The sequence below is a fragment of the Notothenia coriiceps genome, unplaced genomic scaffold (genome assembly GCF_000735185.1).
Source record: "Notothenia coriiceps isolate Sejong01 unplaced genomic scaffold, NC01 NC01_scaffold00015013, whole genome shotgun sequence".
NCBI lineage: Eukaryota > Metazoa > Chordata > Actinopteri > Perciformes > Nototheniidae > Notothenia > Notothenia coriiceps.
Window position 1 is genome coordinate 11639 of NW_011347714.1, and position 20577 is coordinate 32215.

Genomic DNA, 20577 nt, shown 5'->3' on the forward strand with positions numbered 1-20577 from the left:
TTGTCCGTAATACCGATACTTAGAGTCTAAACCGCAAATCCTCCGACGACTCCGTCACCTGGCCACTATATGTCCACTTTAACCCCCTGCTCGCACCGTGGCACGGAGGTAAACCTAATATCCTGTAGGACAAAAATACCGGCTCGCCCTACGGCAAACAGGTACCATTTGCTCGTATACAACTCTAGTAGTCTAAAACGCATCTCGCACGTCCGGTAACCTGGTCCACTCCACAGACGATATGTCACTTTCTAACCCGCTTGCTAACCTGGCCGCACAGGTCAAACCTGACAATATCGCACTGTGAGTACAAAACATACCCGCTGCCCTACGCAAGGACCTTTGCCGTAACAGTGGAACAATACCACTCTAGAGTCTAAACCGCATCTCGACAAACTCCGGTACCTGGCCACGTGCATATGTTCCCTTTTTTTTTTTTGGGTGAGGCCGGGCTTTTGGCTGGCTGCCGTTTGACATAATTCGCGCGACTATCGCTCCACTACCTTAGCGCCTGAGATTAGAACCTCGCGGGCACAAGAGGGTTAGACGAGAGAGGCGTTTTTGTTTGTACATTAATACATGCTAGGTATCACCCACTTATTATACTTTTTTATCGACACTCCACGGGAGTCTTCCAGTTCTACCAGGACCCCAACCGTGTTACGCAACAGCCGTTTTGAGTCGAGAGACTCTTGCGCGAGTCACGATCGACGCTCGTGTGTATATATATCTACGCGCCACACACCTACTACTTGGATCTTGTAGCAATGGTTTGGAGAGCACGAATCGCGTCTGAAATAAATAATCTTATACATTTTACTACGAATCTGTTCCTTATGTTGATAAGTTTCGGCAAGGTAACGAATCGTGATGTTAAGGGCGTCACATGTCTCGGTTGGAAAGACGCAATATAACCGGGTTTACTCTGAGGGTTCTACATTCGGTTTGTCTTTATCCATTCACATTATGTGACGCTTGCACTAGAAAATTACTACCTGGTAACTGTATGGCGCCTACGTACGTTATGCAAACGTCTTTAAACACCCAACGTTCTTTGTTAGGAGAGGGATACGTCAGGGACAAATTAACGGACGATAATCTTGTTCGTCCCCTTAGTCAACTTGGAAACATGTACACGCTGACCGTCGGTCGCTATTCGGTCAAGAGGATCAAACTGGATACATGTCCGAGAAAGGTACTGGGAAATCGTGACGCGTGAGTAAGGGTCCGCAGTCTAATCATGTAAAGAAAGAGACGATTTTCCCGGACGGACGATTATGACCTTACCTGTCGGGTGTTCACGTGGGGAGCTTACATACACTACTCACCCCCCCTACGGTAGTGCCGGGAACAGGTGCAACGAATGGGGCAAAAACGGGTCGTTATACTCCGAAGCGTCTCCGTCTTCAAAAAGTCTTTAAAGAACGGATCGACAAAATATCCCGAGTAAACCTACCAGATTTGTTTCTGTCCTGAAGGGGTCGTTATTGTCGAAAACACCCACAATTTCGTTACAGTTACACTAATAAATTCAGTACCATACACGCACAATGTATTCTTTTCAGTACAGTCTGAGACATCGAACTGACCAATATAGGAGATGAGAATTACGATTGTTTAAGATTAAAATTAGAGTTCTTGCTGTTGTTGTTTCGACGGAAAAGGCATACAATGGTAACGAGTAAACGCATCCCTCGCCATAAAACATGATGTCGCTATAAGTCCAATGGACACAGTCCAATCGTCCCCCAATCTTCACTTGTATATCACCGGTCCATGCCTCAACAGCTCTACGCCAAATCTGAGATCTCACCATATGCCGTTTCCATGGAAACGCATCCCTCGCCATAAAACGTGATGTCGCTATAACTCCTATGAAAATGTTTAAAAAGGGCTCAAACTTCACATTTGTGCTAACAGTCCAGCCGTGAAGACATCTACAGGACAGTTTTGACCATTTCTTCAAATGCCGTTGCCATGGCAACACAATGCTCGCAATGAAACACGGTTTTCTCATAACTTCAGTGAAACTGCTCCAAACGCCCCAAAACTTCACAGGTTTGGTAACGATGCAGCCATCAACGCATCTAAGCGTATTATGGGCTGTCATCAAATGCTGTTGCCATGGTGACAGATCATTTGCCATCAAGTTAGTTCAGAAGTTTGCAGTTCAAATATTCTACTGCTTTTTTCCAAGCCTTTTTACTTTATTTTCTTCTCTTATCACACATTCAAGCCCCCAGTGTTCATGTATCATTTCAATCTAAATTCTTCACTTTCTTCCTACACATTTAATTTTAATCTAAATTCTTCACTTTCTTCTTACACATTACATTTCAGCATAGCAGTTTAGCGTCACATTTTCAACATAAAGCATTCCCACTAGCAATTTCTTCAGGAATTGCATTCTCTAGTTTGGAATTGTAATTCGTTCCCCCTCAATGGATGTGCCAAGGTAGAAAATGAACACAAAGGTAGCAGTTTTTAAAGTATTTGAAATAAGCTTGTTGCATTAGGCAGCAGGAATATGCGGTCCTAGTGAGGGTGATTTGCAGCCGCTGCGCGACATGCAAAGCAAAGGTGCACAGCAGAGTCTGGGATTGGCCGGAGACAGGGAGAGCCCCACCTTTACACCACCTGATCGCCCAGGTAGTTCATCTGACCTGAGGGCAGTGATGAAAAATATCTGTTCCCTGACAGTTCAGCAGGAGGAGGAGAGGAACCATTAATAGAGCCATGCAGGAGCAACAAGGCACACGTCTGGTGAGTAAATGCAGTGCAGCACCTGTTGTTTTTCTGTTAATCACAGTCAGGACGTCTACATTTCACCAGGTGAAAATATTATTTTCAGGTAATATGTTTGTTCTTTGATGTCCAGTGATTTCAGAGAGTCTTACTGTATTTACACAATGACTTGTAGGTCAAGGGTAATATAGCAATATGGGAAAAACAATATTTTGTGTGGTGTAATGTAAAATGTATTAGGATTTGTTTAAGAGTGGGACTGGAAGATGAACCAACCAAAGTTATGGAACCAATCTTTTTTGTTAGCCATGCAATCAACAGAAATGTCAAGAGATCCCTAAGTATCTCACAATCATTCACAAATCCCTATTACTCACTTGCACATACTTACATTAGTAACAGACGCTTTTTGTATGCAATATAAAACCTCTTTTGTTTATTGTTAAAACAAATATAGATTTTTATTCTCATTATTATTTTCAAATGCTTTAAAATGTTGAGATTCTTTAACAAATATAGTTTTTTCCAATATGTATCACCGTTTTCTCAAAACATAAATCATTCCATTTCTAAGGAAGTCTCTACATGTCTCTACTTTACATGTCTAAAGGCCGTTGCTGGGCTAATGTAGCTGTGTGTTTGCTGCCTGCTAGCCTAGATTAAGACATCACGCATCTTCATTAGTTCATTATTAGTTCATTATGCCAGGTTAAAGCAAGATGTTGTGTGTGTGTCTGTGTGTGTGTGTGTGTGTGTGTGTGTGTGTGTGTGTGTGTGTGTGTGTGTGTGTGTGTGTGTGTGTGTGTGTGTGTGTGTGTGTGTGTGTGTGTGTTTGTGCGCAAAGCTTTGCATGAAAATTGCCCTGTTTGCATAGCCAGTAAACTCTTCCCTCCCAGATTCCGACCCTAGTCAAATAAAGGCCTCCACAATCAGCTGGTCACTTGCATTAGAACAGAAGGCTAAACACAAATTGACTCTGAGTCTGTGTGTGGGGCACCATATTTAAACACATTCCTATATTCAAAGTACCCATGGAGAAATATGCGATTGGGCTGCCTTTTTGTTCTAATCCTGTTCCCTAAACAGCCCACGCAAATACGGCTGGCTGATAAAAGTCTGCGTTTTCTCAGGCAAAGCAATAATCGTATCAATAATGAATGAGGTTCCTTTTTGAACTCAGTGTCATTTATTTCTATGAAATTAACCATTCCCAGATAAACAAAATGTGACTGTTTTCATTGTAAAACATGAACTAGCTGAGTCATAAAGTCAAAAACAATCCCAGGCTGCTTAATAAAATCTAAATGCATTATTGTCATTTGACAAGGGTTTTATTTTTAGAGATTCTGGGGAAAAGCCACAGTGTTGTGTGACCTAGTTTTATTTGTTTCATGTGTATGAGTGACAGTGTTTTGTGGAGTTCTAGTTAAAAAATCATGCAGGAAGCACTTTGCATATGAGGCGAGGATGAAAATTCTGCCAACTTTGCATTGACCACAAGTACTTCTAAGAGCCTTCCCCTCTGTGAAAAGAGTGCTGAGCGAGTCATGATGGGTTTTAGAAGAATGGACATAATATATGTGTATTTGTTTTCAGGGGAAACTGAAGCCGCAGACACGATGTTTGAGATGTGGGGAGGTGCTGGAGTGGTCAGAGGAACACAGGTGTGTGTGTGTGTGTGTGTGTGCGTGTGTGTGCGTGTGTGTTTGTGTGTGTGATATACTCTACATAAGATTCTAGCGACCTGACCTGACCTCTTATCTGAAACAAATGATATGCTGTTCAGTATTCGTGATAGAGATCACCATCACATCATTTGCAAGCAATCAGATCAGACTTGTGGTTAGCAGTCCTTAAGTGGAAGAGGTGCTACAGGAAGCAAACATTTGTACTGCACAAATGCCTTAATTAAATCCAATTTGAAGTTTTTTATACTTTAATTATTCATGAGAATGTTCATAAGTAGCTGTAGAAAAGTAGAATGCTTTATCTTAGAGCATAGGCAATGGGCCTTATTCTTTATCCAGCAGATTATAGACACAAGAGCCCAAAAAGCCTTGCACACTCGTCTAAATTAGTTATTTTCATTGATAGAACAATTTGATGAGGTCTAACATCAATTGGATTGTGACTCTGTCTTGAAATGTTAAGGCTTTGCCCAATTAAATATGAAATAGGTTATATTATACAGTAGTGAGATATGCCCAATTTTATTTTTCAAATATGTAAAAAATAACTAAATTATACCAGGGTGTTTGTGATCATTCAACTGTGTTTAATGCCAAACATGGCCACAACTGGATTTGTATGCAGCATGGCTTTGAGAAAACCCTGGATATTGGTGGAACTCACATTCTTTATTTAAAAAATGGACCTTGTCTGTGTGAGGTCACCCTTTGTTTTGTTAACTACCTAGACCTAAATGTTTGCCTTTTGGCCATTGCCATATTATTTGCTAGAATGGCAGTATTTGGACTAGGTGGGGATGCTGGAGAAGAGCAAGGTCCAGCAGAACAGTTCTATTAGTTTAACAAACACATTTCAGCTGGCTTGGTTTGCAAGGTGCATCCATTCACAGTAATTCACTGTAACTGTGATATTAAAGGCTTACTTACTTTAGGCATAAAGAAAACAAACATTGACATGGATCTCATATAGATGGACCCCATTTAGCTGTAAGAGTCCTGTAAATAATTTTACAGACATCTCTTTTATGGGTCTAAGTGGGAACTGTTCTTTTAGTTACAGTACTGCGAGTGGTCACTGAAGAAAAATGGAAGCAAGGCTGAGCAGTGGTGGCATATCCAGTTCTACAACACACCCATGGTCTTTAATAACATTCTTGCTAAACAACACTGTGGTAGCAACTTGTCATCCACAAGGTTGCCAAGCACTAGAGCATACCATGATTTATCGTCTGTTTTACTTTAATTGGGACCATCATTTACAAAACCAACCTCATGCTGTGCAGAGTCTTTAACTATAGCAATTGAGATCATAAAGTCATCAATATTTACCAAGTTAGAAGTCATTGTTAGAATAATTCCCTCATAGTCTTTTGCACAACCAGGAATCCTTCCTGCTGGCTAGCATGAATTGAAGATTAAAGCAATTCTACTTTGGCCAGAGGTTGCCCCTTCGTGGAAGGTGATTTTGGACAGAAAAAGGTGTGGCGTACATCGAAAAAATTCCATCTAATAATTCTGTCCAGGAGTTATGAAGGGGTTAATAAATGACCATGTGGTGGTATTAATCTGTTTGTCATTGGCCCGTGGCTTAACTTTACTGCAAACATCATTGATGAGTAGCTTTTGAAAAGTCCCGCTTAAAAACACTCAAATAACGAAGAGAACAACACAATTACCTCCTTTGCAGACTAAACTACAACTTGGTGTATAAAGCACTGATTTAATGGCTATAGGGTAGATTTAAATTTTGTATTAGAAATTACAGACTAAAAAAGCAATACGTTTCAGAAGGTGGACCTTAATTTAAGGGCAAGGGATTCCATAGTTTTATTTAAATTATTGCCACACTATGGGAGAGCATGAATATAAAATAGTCTTGTTGAATGTTTATGAGGAGCATAGTGAGATGGGGGTTCCAGGTGAGCTGAAGATCAGAGAGTGTGCTACAGTAGAGCTGTCTTATCTTTTGTGTGTTGGTAGAAAGAACTGTATAATACTTATCTATTGAATGTGTGTATCTCTCAGTGTCCTGCTGGGCTGTTCCTGCTGTTCTACAGTGGATGAGACACTGGAGAATGTTTCCAGAGGCCTGGCCAGCAGGAATAAGAAGGAGAAGAGCCCCTGGGCGGCGGGAAGGGTGGGCGACATTGACTTCATCGGCACTTCTAAGACGAGAGGAAAGGTAAAGCCTTTCATAAATAAAAACAACCAATATACAGCACAGGTGGAGTTTGCAGAATACATGTTCAGAGGGAAATAATGACGCATCATCTTGTCTTTTTGTATCCAGTTTGTGAGGGTGCGCGGCAACACAGACCCAGTGCAGATCTACCAGATGCTGACAGAGGAGTGGGGCCTTGCCCCCCCACACCTGGTGGTGTCACTGGTGGGAGGAGATGAGCTAGCTCAGATGAAGCCCTGGCTCAGGGACACTCTAAGAAAAGGACTTGTGAAAGCTGCACAGAGTACAGGTTATAATCAGGGGCTTAGACTGGGATTGGCTCTTGAAATCGACATTCAGTAACAGAGAGCTGGTACTATGTTGCCCTCTATTGGCTGGTAGCTGAGTTATAAAAACACCTCATCAAGATGAAATCCTGTCTTTTATTCTGATGTATGACAATTGTCCTTGTCAAAATAATGTGTTTTGAAGTTGCATGATGAAAGTTTGTCTTATTGTTAATGCTCGTACACATAATGCTTTACAAACAAATATGACATTAACACTTTTTAATAACCACCAATAAGAATGGGTGATTAGTTTCTAAAGTATCATAGTTGATTTGAAACAATAACAGTTACGTCCTGATTACATTGTGAACTGTTCAATTATAGTTGATTTTTGCACACTTAACCGCGTTTTACATACAATACTAAGCGTTTGTTACCCTAGGACAGTGGTTTTCAAACTTTTTCAGTCAGGCCCCCCCTTAAGAGAAAAAAAAAAGTCGGGCCCCTCCCAACAGAAATAGTCAGGCTCAGTGGCGGCGCCAGAGATTTCTTTTGGGGGTGCTATGGGGTAGCTTGACGTTTCATAGAGGGTGCTCAAACATTTAGGGTTTCCCATTAATGTACCGGTCGATACAGTGGAATTTTCTACTGCAACACCACACACACACGCACGCACGCACGCACACACACACACACACACACACACACACACACACACACACACACACACACACACAGTGTACCCGCGACTGTTACAATGAAGGCTCGATAATCAGCTCACGGCATATAGGGGTCAAGTGCTATTTTTATGGGCGGTGTGTGGACCTCACATAGGGGGGTCCGGGGGCAAGCTCGTCCGGGAAGATTTATTTTTAGTTAAGTTAAAAGCATCAATCTGGTGCACTTTGAGAGCAAAATGAAGAGATCTATGGATCTCTCAACACCCATTGGAAACAGAACTGTAAACAGATTTACATTTTCTTTATGGATATTTTACAAATCACCCTTTGAAACGTTAATTCTTGTTTTAATGTCATATAGTAATTCATACCTGTTTTTCATTTATTCTCTTATTTTTTTATAACTATAATGATCATATAAACGTATGCCTCAGAAATAATTGTTTACATTAATCATGACCAAAACGTTTGAGAGCCACTGAGATAACTTAGACTAAAGTTAACTATCTAAACACTGAGAGAGTCCTTTAGTTCACTGAGACTCTCAGTCTGACAGGAGAGGACTCTCCTCGACTTTGTTGTTGAAAAAGCTCCTTATATCCGTTAGCGCAGCTCGCTAGCACCAGAAGCTAACAACAACGATCTCCGGTACGCTGCTCTTTCGCTCGTGCACACAAAATGGCTCGTTCCACACACACACACACACACGCACACGCACACACACACACACACACACACACACACACACACACACACACACACACACATAGATAGAACCATATATAGACATAGATGAACCAGAAACCTATTAACAATTGAACAATTATTACATATCCGTCTAAATCATGTTTATAGATGCCTTTACGTATTATTTACCATTTGAAACGTAAACGCTTCAACCTAATAAAAACTATCCAACTCATATTTATTGACCGTTTACATACCAAATATCAACCATTAACATATGTACTATTAATGTAAATAAATCAAAAAAATCTATTTAATGTTATCAGTGATGGTTATTACAATGTCTCACTTATAAATTATATGACATAATTAGCATTATCACTAGGACAGCTGTTAATATGAAACCCAGAACAGTACTTTCTAGTCTGATTCACAGACATAGCAGAGACTGCAGCTGCCTCTCTGTTTTCCAGGGGCTTGGATTCTGACTAATGGCCTTCGCTTTGGCATCACTAAGCACTTGAGCCAGGCGGTGAGGGATCACTCGTTGGCCAGTACTTCCTCTAAAGTTCGTGTAGTGGCCATTGGCGTCACACCCTGGAACATGATCCACAACCGAGAGGCATTACTCACTAGCAACTACACCAAGGTTTTATGTTCACAGACACTTAATATAGAGCAATTGAAACAGATATTTGAGAAATATATTAACATCCATAACATCAATGTCTTCTGTTTGTCTGCATACCTTCATTCTTGTTCTAAAGGTGGACGAGCCTATCGCATACAAGCCACAGGACTTGCCCCATGGCTCGGTGTATTCCCTGGACAGCCACCACTCCCACTTTGTGCTGGTGGAGGAGGATCCCAACAGACCGGGCGCCACCAGTGAAATGAGGGTGAAGCTGCTCAAGCACATCTCTCTCCAGCGCACTGGTTATGGAGGTAAAGCCCTTTAACTCTTGCTGGAAACAAGAAATTCAATGTCAATCCTTTATTTAAGGAGTAACAACATACCCGGTAGTTGTGCCATTTGGGCTAGCTTGCAGCCGTCTTCCTCTCTATCTTGGATGAGTATTGCTACAGCATGCTTCTCTGTGATTCAGCGAAGTTCCCTCAAAGGAGCATCGGGGATGTATATTTCATCGCCCACATGCTCATGCAGACCAGACATGGATTAATTCATAAAAACATGGCTCAGGAATGCTGCAATGGAAATCAAATGTTGCCTCTTATGCCTTTCTATGTTATATTTGTGAAAAAGTTGCATAATAGTTTATTTGTCTGAGAATACTAGCATATAGTATGCTTTTATTATTATACAGATCATGGCCTACTAAGTACACAGATAAATATGACCTTATATCATAATTTCATAAGAGCTGTGAGATGATAGTCAGGAAATAATAAAAATGCTACAGTATGAAATGAAACAGTTTTACTTGTTGAAATCTAGGTAATTTTACCCCACTCTAAAAATGCATTACTTTTCGGTTTACTGCTCACAACTTAGAGGAAAAAAGGGTTGTTTCACAGCTGGAAGCAGAAAACCTATGCACCATTCACATAACAGCGAGATCTAACACCACCGTGGTAAGAATGTGTGACACTCTGAGATGCACAAGATATCAATCAATCAATGTTTATTTATATAGCCCAATATCACAAATGTTACATTTGTCTCAGTGGACTTCACAGTTTGTACAGAATATCAGTATGACAATACGACACCCTCTGTCCTTAGACCCTCACATCGTACAAGGAAAAACTTCCGGAGAAAACCCACAGTTTAAAGGGAAAAATGGGAGAAACCTCAGGGAGAGCAACAGAGGAGGGATCCCTCTCCCAGGACGGACAGACGTGCAATAGATGCCGTGTGTAAATTGAAAAGATAATACATTTGCAACATAGGTAGTCCAAATGTTTGGAAATGCATGTGTCTATATTAAGAAGATGAATCCACGAGGATATCCATCCAGGACTTATGATCCAGGACCACAGCAACAGGCACAGCCACGACTCAGGATCCTGGCGTAGATAGATACCAAAAAGACATTTGGGGGAAGCTGGGTTATTCGGAACATGAGAGTACACCTGTACAGACAGAGAGAAGGAAGAAGTAAGGTGTCCCCCGACAGTCTATTGCAGCAAAACTAGGGGCTGAATCTAATCAGCCCTAACTATAAGCTTTATCAAAAAGGAAGGACTTAAGCGCACTCTTAAAAACGGATAGGGTGTCTGCCGCCCGAACACAAACTGGAAGCTGATTCCACAAATGTGGAGCTTGATAAGAAAAGGCTAAGATGTTATTGTAATTGTAATTGTATTGTAATGTATTGTATTGTATCGTATTGTATTGTAATGTAATTGTAATTGTATTGTATTGTGCTTGTTTTTGCTTGTAGGTGCAGGCAGCTTTGAAATACCTGTTCTGTGTCTCTTGGTGCACGGAGAGCCGAAGATCCTAAAGGTGAGTTTAATTTCAATACGCTGTGAATGTTACTCAAGCACTTTAAAGAAGTGACCGCTAAGAGAACTTTTAAGAGCTGGATGTCTTTCTCATATCAATTTGCATCTGACTAGTAGCTTAGACTTGAGAATAAGATTCTTGGTTGTCCTGAAGTCTCGGGCCAAAGCCAGACTGAGAAACAAATTATTTCTATCTTTCTCAAAAACTAATCTCTTGGGCTTGAGAGCCTGTCAAATCACAACATTTGCATAAATAGAGCTGCAACAAAAAATATGGAAAACAGCTCACACAGATCAATATAATTCTTGGTTAATGTTTAGATGAGAAGTTATTTAGTGAGAATGAGGATGTTTGTGAGTCTGCACACTGTGTCTCTGTCTGCAGAGAATGTACAAAGGCATTGGCAATTCGACACCATGGCTGATCCTGGCAGGCTCGGGAGGCGTGGCTGACATCCTTGTCACGCTGATGAATAGGGGCTGCTGGGATATGGACAGCGTTCATGAGCTGCTGCTGGACACCTTTCCAAATGCCCACCACAGCACGGACATCAGTAACTGGGTCAAACTGGTGAGAGCGATGTGCACAGCATGGAGGCAGACACACACACACACACACACACACACACACGGATATTAACATCACAAGACTTAAAACGATGCCAGAAAAATGGGGCACACTGGGGATGATTGCGAGGGAAGCTAATGCGGGATTTCCATCCTTATCTTCAAAATGTGTATGTGATGACCTAATTAAACATACGGAGGAGGAGGGAGAGGTACTTATAATTAAACATATTTTCAAGCTAACAAACACAGGGTAGAGATTGTTATTTCAGAAAACATGGTACAATGCTTCCCTCATATGATGAATTATTAATAACTATCTGTCACCCTGCCATTAGATCCAGAAGATACTTGATCACGGGCATCTCCTCACCGTCCACGACCCTGAACAGGAGAGCTCTGAGCTCGATACGGTCATCCTCAAAGCTTTAGTCAAAGGTAGAGTAACTTGTGAAAGATCCCTGATCAAGAAAACTGCAATTTTCCAAGGCTTTAAAATCACAGCACTGGTTTTGCAATTTGACCGTTGCATGGGGAGAGATCACTAAATTAGCACTTCATGGTTGTGAACTTGTTAACATTTTTTATGTTGTGTGTGTTTTTCAGCTTGTAAGAGCCAAAGCCAGGAAGCTCAAGACTTCCTGGATGAACTGAAGCTGGCTGTGGCCTGGAACAGGGTGGATATTGCCAAGAGTGACATATTTAATGGAGATGTGGAGTGGAAGGTGAGCCAATATAATTGGATTAGGGATTTCTCACACTCAGGTAATTAACATTTTCAGTGTGGTTAAAACTGTGAAGTTCAATCTGCAATCAAGTCAGAGTTTAGCGTAATTAACTGCAAATGAGTATCTACCACCTGACAAGCAGTTCTGTGAGTCTGTGCTTCAGCACAATGATGCTGTGTAGACACATCCATCTAAAAGCCAACAAGACATTTCACTTAAAGCCATTTCAGCCTGATGGTGGCATTAGAGGGTCAATCAGGGGATCTTCAAAATTAGTAAGATTCATCTTCTGGGGACCACGCATGTACAAAAGCATCCCATCCAATATTATTCAAGATATTTAATTGTTTTACCAAATTGGTGAACCGAACAACTGAGCCAACAACGAACCAAGAAGCTGACGAAACAACTAGCCAACCCACCAAATAAAAGACCTAACAACCAAATTACCAACCAGATGGCTGACCATATATAACCCCTAGGGCCATGAGGCTAAACATAATTTGGTCAAAAATCTAGTTAGTATAAGCATTTATTTCATCTTACATGTTATTTATTTATACAGTATTTGTATTCGATCAATATCTAAGGGACTTATTGACTAATGACTAAGTAGATAACACTCAAATAAGGGTGGCAAGCCACTATACATTAAATAGCACAACAATTAGAAAAACATTTTAACAGGTAAAAGAGAAAACAGGTGCTTCAGGAGTCATTGTTAAAAAGTTACATTATTTTTACAGGCCTGCGACCTTGAAGAGGTGATGATGGACGCACTGATCAATGACAAACCTGACTTTGTGCGCCTCTTTGTTGACAACGGCGTGAACCTGGGCGAGTTCCTCACCTACGGTCGTCTACAGGAGCTTTACTGGTCTGTGTCGGAGAAGAGTCTCTTTCACAACCTGCTCCTCAAAAAGTACGAGGAGAAGCAGCTTCTGCTCGGAGCTGCCAGAACACCTGGCCCACCTGGGCACCACCCGCCGGAGACAGGGGAACGCAAGCCTCGCTTCACCCTCTACGAGGTCGCCAAAGTGCTCAAGGACTTCCTCCATGACTCCTGCAAAGGATTTTACCAAAAGATTCCCACAGTAAGTGATCAAAAGTTACAATAAATCAAATATATTCACAGCAACAAACAAGAAATAATTTTCACTGATGAATAAAGTTCCTCCTTGTAATTGCGTCTGGCAGCAGTTCTCAACCTTTTTTGGCTTAAGCTGACCTGCAATGCAACAGTCTACTTCTTCCCCCATCTCACAGTCTGTATTTGTCTATGAGCTGTGAGTAGAGAATACATTTCCATCTCAGACCTTTTCTTTTTTAAAGTGTTAGAAGTCTGAAAGATGCACTGAGATAGTCAATATACAGACCTTGTGGTAAACTTACTCCAGGAAAACAATGAATGTTTAATGGCAACCCCAACCTGCACCTGTAGTACACAATAAGCTGTCACAACCTACAACTATCTTCACTAGTTTTACTGTTTTCTATTGTATAAGTAAACATGCGACCCTGAGATTTTTTTGAGACCCACTAGTCCTTACAAGTTGGGAACTAAGGGGCCTAACAAAAGGAATATATGGATCATCACACACCAAACTTTCTGTAACAACATAAATATTCCCTCATAATTTGCAAATATTGGTTTCCCATCTCTGTGTTGTGGAATGTATGGTGTTTGCTCTGTATCAATCTTTGTCTGTCTGTTTAGCATGCTTCATACATTTTTGAAATCCTCTGTTTCCAGTTGACATCGCCCAGGCAAAAATAACCTCATTGGCAGAGGAAGTAATTAGTTTATGGAATGACTCATGTAATAATTGCAGGTTTCTACGTGCAGCTTCTCTGTTTACTATGCATATTAAATTCTGTCTGTGGGCTCCAGGAGAAACCGGCAAAGGGTCGACTGTTCCACAGCCAGAAGAACCTGCCGGAGTTAGAGCAGCGCTGCGAACATCCTTGGAGAGATCTCTTCCTCTGGGCTGTCCTTCAGAACCGACAGCAGATGGCTAACTACTTTTGGGCTATGGTGAGTCTTGTCAGTTTCTTTAGTCAGTCCTGCTCCAACTTATACTATTTCAATTCTGTCAAAAAGTCATTAAGTGCCTGGCATTGGCAAACAATGATTAATTCCAAACTGAATCGATTTGAATTATACTGTGCGAGTTTGTATTCCGCATTAAGTCTGAACAAGAGTGATGAGGGCCCAAACAGCGCAGGTGCAGGTCAGTCCTGCCATATGAAAATGTCACTTCAAGATAAAAGAGCCCAGCAAACGGCATATTTAAGAACTCAGGTGAACTGAAAAATATATCTTATCTCCAAGAACATTATTCAAATGAAGGACATGCTGCATCATAGGGCACTGAATTCAACGAGCCTTCCTGATGAAGTTAATGGGAAATATATCCTTAAATGGGATTGATGCCCTATGAATGGTTTAAAGGACACAAATCAATGATAATTGTTCTTTGTTTTCAACATCTTTTCAAGACACCTTTAATTTCTTTATTGCCCTTTCCCGAACTAAGAAGAACCAATTATTGTAATCTCACAAGCGGTCACCCTCATCTGCTCCTTTACTGCGTCTTATTTCAAACATTATCGGAAATTATGGTAATTGCATTCAGTGTGTGTACAGCCCCCACTGCAAATCTTTTTTCCTCTCTCACTCTGGCTGGGATATCTGAATTCCTAATGTCATTGTTTGAAGTATCTCTGGAGTTGAAGGCCTCATCACTATTACCCTTGCAGGATTGCTTATGCTTGCAAATTGTTTCATATTTAATGTATAAATGAACCCAGGAGCAACATTATACAGCCAGACCTATTATCTTTTGTATTGATCTTTTGACTTAAGAGGGTTGCATTTCAGTATATTGCTGTTTATTTACACATTGTTTGTCCAATAAAGGATATTTCAGATAAAGGTAACAAGGACCTAATATATAGAAAGTAACAACAATACAATATACATAACTTACTAAAAAATACCATATTATACAATACCAAAATGATATATATATTTAGTAAAAGTTGACTAGTTCATCTTCTGTATTCCTATACTAATCCTCTTTCTTCTATCCTCGCATGTATGTATGTATGATTGACAAAAAAAACAACCTGGTGTTCACATGCTTCAAAAGACTGTGTTTGTGGCGTTTACAGGGGGTAACATGATGTACTACGTGCTGGGTAGTGAGCAGACTACTTCTTGAAGAGTGTTGCTCCACACAAAGAGAGCCTTTGTTGTTTTAATTTCCAGTCATTATGCAAAGCTAAGCTAACTCTCTCCTGGCTCCGGCTTCATATTGCATGGATAGACATAATAGTGTTATCAACCATCTTCTATGAGTCACTGTAAGAAAAGAAAGGAGAACTGTTTTGCACATCTCTAACCCTTTACTAAAAAGTTGGATTTTGTTAAAAAAATACAAACTATGTTCCACAACGTCAGGTCAACAGAGTCTTTGGTTTCCACTTCTTCTTGTAAATGAATAAATCAACAAGCAGACATGCTGATGTATAGTTTGAACATCCAAGCGCATCATGTCACTTAGACTTAAGTCAATGAAGTCATATAGTTGACTATGATGAATTACCTATTCTTAACAACGTTTTGGCATTGGATCTTTAAGTGCAATGAAATGAAGTAAAGTATGCATGAATTATTGTAGATATGAAAACACTGAAGTGCTTTACGCATGGGCAGGGGCGGACTGGCCATCTGTAGAATCTGGAGAATCACAGAACGGCGGGCTCGGTTCGCTGACGGCCGGCACCGCCCTTCATTTTTTATGTATTTAAACGGCATCATGGAAGTTGCGCTGACAGATGACAGAGGTCCAACGTTTCCCCGCAGCTAGCCCCCCGTTGACAGTTCCCCCCCGTTCACGTGGGCTGGTCTGGATGAGATTTCAGGGCCGATTTTTAGTCCCAGTCTGCCCCTGCGCATGGGGGTAGTTTTTCTTTATCTCAGGTCTTTAAAACCAGCACTTAAGTCATCTCCAAGGTGGGACGGGTCCACTAGGGTATGGAACCTGCTATCACACCTACTCAGGCTGGTGAAGACAGGCTATAATGACAAGGCATGGATGTTTCCTGAGGCTGTTAAAAACACATATACAACTTCAAATATGATCAGTTGAGCAGCACACAATTGCTTACATGTCATACAGGTCTTGAGTTTAACAGCATTGGATTGTAAGTGTTATACTATCAAATTCAAATCACCCTGAAAGCCTTTAGAAACACTCCGTGGACTTGCAGGTATAAATGTATGTACTGCAGCCTGATGCATACGGTACACACAGCTTTCTAAAACTCTAAAGTAGATTTTTCAGATTCTTCTCTCAGACCTATTTCTTGGATCCAGCTTTCTTTTAATCCTTCAGGGCCCTGAGGCGGTTGCGGCAGCGCTGGCGGGTTGTAAGATTCTGAAAGAGATGGCTCGACTTGAATCTGAGGCTGAGTCTGCACGTAGTATGAAGGAGGCAAAGTATGAGCAATTCGCCCTTGGTGAGTACACAAACCGCTCGATGACAAAAGCTGGCAGTGAGATTAGAAAAGGCAAAGGTCAAGCTTAGTAAGAGGTACACTCACCGCCCTTAACAACACAAACAAACAGATCCCACTGGAAGGGATTGAAATATGAATCTGTGCAAATTCTTCCAATGTAGCTGTGGTTGACTGTGACTGTTCTTATTGTGGCAGATGTCTTCGGAGAGTGTTACTCCAACAGTGAGGACAGGGCTTATGCTTTGTTAGTGAGAAGAACACACTGCTGGAGCAAATCTACCGTCCTTAACTTGGCCACTGAGGCTGATGCCAAATCCTTCTTTGCCCACGATGGAGTTCAGGTAACAAGGAGGCACATCACTTATTGTAAAACATTGAACGTTACCCAACATTTCAAATATTATTCCTTTTATTTAGATAGTTATAGTTTATTTCACTACCTTCTGTGTTAAAATACTGTTTTGCCCTGCAGTTATTTCAATATGACTATCAAGGCTATTGCAAACCATTTTACGCTTATTTTCAAAGTCATATCATTCTGCTAGTCACTTTCCCTTGAATAGACGTCCTTGATCTTCCACAATGTCACAATTGAGAGTTAATTGCCATTCAATGTCAGCAGGGAAAGTGAGTCTGCAGAAAACTCCTGACAGCAAAGTATTTTATTTGAAGCACAAAACATTTTTTAATAGGAAGCTGCGTTGTGTTTCAATAGAATGTGGATTTTACTGGTATGATACAAAAGGTGGACAAACTCATGACTAAGCACCAGGTGTCCTTTCATTCAAGCGACTCATCAAACTGCAACAAGACAGCTGTGGAGAAGGAAACGGTTCACACGTCCTGTGAAATGGTTTGATGAGGAGGCACAATTAGCATTTTTCCTCTGTAAACCAGCTGGAGCACCTCTGATGCTTTCATGGATTTAGTTACAATACTCGAGGGCAGAAATACTCTAAGGCCTGTGGTGCCCTCTTGTGGTACATGTCATTGAGCTTTGTGTTACCCTGTCGATTTCAACCTAATTAATACAAAACTAAACTTTTACTGCAGGCTCTCCTCACAAAGATATGGTGGGGCGCGATGACGACAGACACATCCATCTCCAAACTTGTGGTGTCTTTCTTCTGTCCGCCACTCATCTGGACCAACCTCATAAAGTTCAGGTGATCAATCTTATACCGACACAGCATTTGTCTTTCGTTCCATTCTGTGTCCTGACACTCTGTTATGTTTGGTCTCAGTGAAGAGGAATTTGATAATCGCAATAACCGAGAGGAGTTTGTGGAGCTGGACAGTCTGGATACAGAAAAGGCTTTGCTGATGACTGATGACGATGACCCTTTGTGAGTTTGCTAAGGAATATTACTCACTTTGATGATAAATTAATAAATCATTTTTTAAGATGTTAATGTCTTTCTGAAATATTTAGCATGATGTGCCGTTTATATTGCAGTCGTTCATCTGTTTATTTCAACTTTAAAGGGCAACAATGCACATTTCCATTAATATTTGTGTTTCTTAAGAGTCAAAAAATGTTGGTTAAAATGAATAACTCTGTGCCATATCCAAATGTGTATCTTTATCACGTTAAAAATCGGGAACAGCTCTACAGAAAATGCATTGGGGAAGATTTTATGATAGAGAGCACACAGGGCAATATTCTGAGTATAGAAGTACGTTTTCTATTTCCCAACTGAGAACACTACAATATAATAAAGCTCATATGCGTATAAGAGTAAGGAAACTTACTGTGTGTCCACACTGTAAAATGTTTGGCTGTAAAATTACAGTAAATTACTGGCTACAAGTTGCATGGATTTCAGTAATTTACTGTAAATATTTCACAGTAATTTACTGTAGATATTTTACAGTAAATTAGAATAAAAGTACAACTAAATACTGTGACTTTACAGTTTCCATGCCCATGGAATTACTGTGATATAGCAGTACAGAGCTGTGGTATTTATGGTACCTTGCTGTAGCCTACATAGATTACAGTAATTACCTGTATTTTCACACTGTAGAAGTAATGCAACACAGTAGCCAGTAATTTACTGTAAATATACAAATGTAAATAATACGATAATATATTGTAAATTTGACTAGTTAACTGGGATTTTACCATAACTACACAATTCAATCAGCTCAATTAACAAAGAAAAACAAAGAAAATTCCCATTTTAACTTGTTATTACTCCATTGAAGTGCAAAGTACATTTCACATTGTCTTGGACATGTTGTTACGGCCCCAACCTCTACTCCGCGGTAGTGGCTCGTGTTGAGACCCGCAACACGAAAGAATACACGCAATAACCGGTACTTGGTAACGAGCATTTATTGATAATCAGCCGTTTGCTCACACAAGCGAAACGGGAAACAAAAAGAGGTCTGGAGGACTGGCCAAAAGGAACAAACAGAAGGAGGGAACCCGAGCCAGCCACACCACGGACCATAGGACCGAGAGCTCCCCCCCAACCATAAATCAAATATAAACCCTATGGGAAACAAAATAAAGCTGGACTACCAGGTCCTCCAGGCTAAACATAAACACATCTGCAAAAATATGGCCTACAGCTCAAAATGGCAAAGAGGTATTCTAAGGACAGTGTCTCCGGCGTTAGGATAGGCGAGACATTCTTCTCCTCCAGATTCTCTTTATATATACACACGGCTGAGTGGAATTTGGAACACCTGGGCAGAGGCGGAGCCAGGTGCAGACCAGGTGCACCTGGTCAGAGGCGGAGCCAGGGGCAGACCAGGTGCAGAAAACAAGAAGGGGAGCACTTAACACATGTCAACACAGACATCCACTCGAAGTCAACAATTTTTCTGAAGAATGTGCTGACAAGGGACATTAAGCCCGTCTCAGGATTAATGCCCAGGAAGAACCTGAAAACAATAAGCCAAAGACAACAATTTTAATTTTACATAGATTTATATGTTGCACCGTTTATTTTAAGGCACATGCAGTGCAGCGGTGCCCCTTTCAATTTAAAGGTCCCATGTCATGCTTTTCTGGTTATTACCCGTCCCCTTCTGTGTTATGAAGGTTTTTATGCATGTAAACGGTCTGAGTCACAAACCCTCAAAGTACACCCTGTAGCGAGCAAAACTCTAACACAGAAAATACCTCCCCAAAACGCTTCGTTGGAGATACGTCATTGTCCATTTGATTCTTCCGGGTACGCATGATGTCAACCGTACCCGGAACGAAATGGACCAATCCGTGGAGCCGTTACGTTACGTCCGCGGAGCCGTTACGTTAAGCCCCCGCTGATTGGTCCAAATTGACCAATCCCCGGACTTCCTCACACACACACTCAGTGCAGGCAGCTCTGCTGATTTCTCCTCCCTGGCTGCAGGCTGATAACAGACAGTTGGGATCGCGGCAAAATTCTCTCTGCAGACCCATTCTCACAGCGTTTATCAACCTTTTTCTTACTCAATATCAAGCCACACTTATTGTTTTTACTTCGGCTGTGACTTTGTGTGTGCTCAGGATGAGTTTGGCTGTGTTTCGCTATTGCTAAACAAGGAAACAACACCTCCACGGAGCTTTGCGCGATTCACAACGTCCCGACCAATGAGAGCATGGGCGCGGGAAGGGGGGTGCTGAGGGCGCTGCAGCATCCCCTAGCGGCAGGCAGGGGGTGCGGAGCTCCCCTGTCTGAATTATTATTTGACGGTTATTGCTGCTCCCGCTGTGAATAATCTGTGTAATATGTAGCCAATAAATTCCACATTGTTGGTAAAATAATATTTTGGCCTGCCCCGAATGTTTTTTCTGTAGCCGCGGCGGGTGGCGGGGCGAGTGGGGAGGAGGTGTGTGTGATTGGGGCGGATTAACCAGGCGCGTGTTGGGTGCTCGGCGACTCTCGACTTACTTTTCGTGTGACAAATAAGGTAGGTTGGAACTACCTAGACGCACGTACGAGACAACGAAGTGCTTGTGCCCTTTAATGTCGGATCCGCAGGATAAGATCACAGACTACTCCAGGCATTTTCGTGCTCAATTACAATATAATAACTCCATCT

At 41.3% G+C, this 20577-nt stretch overlaps 1 protein-coding gene across 1 annotated transcript in view; it reads left to right on the forward strand.

Moving 5' to 3' along the window:
- Positions 1-6339: 6339 nt before the first annotated feature.
- Positions 6340-20577, forward strand: part of trpm5 (transient receptor potential cation channel, subfamily M, member 5) — a 21531-nt gene continuing 7293 nt past the window's right edge. Inside the window, exons 1-15 of the mRNA XM_010774984.1 lie at positions 6340-6352; positions 6491-6615; positions 6724-6904; positions 8725-8900; positions 9019-9196; positions 10657-10721; positions 11106-11291; positions 11626-11725; positions 11894-12012; positions 12762-13109; positions 13907-14050; positions 16416-16539; positions 16735-16880; positions 17593-17705; positions 17784-17885. Coding sequence (XP_010773286.1) covers positions 6340-6352; positions 6491-6615; positions 6724-6904; positions 8725-8900; positions 9019-9196; positions 10657-10721; positions 11106-11291; positions 11626-11725; positions 11894-12012; positions 12762-13109; positions 13907-14050; positions 16416-16539; positions 16735-16880; positions 17593-17705; positions 17784-17885 — 2120 coding nt within the window. The remainder of the gene's footprint in view (positions 6353-6490; positions 6616-6723; positions 6905-8724; positions 8901-9018; positions 9197-10656; positions 10722-11105; positions 11292-11625; positions 11726-11893; positions 12013-12761; positions 13110-13906; positions 14051-16415; positions 16540-16734; positions 16881-17592; positions 17706-17783; positions 17886-20577) is intronic.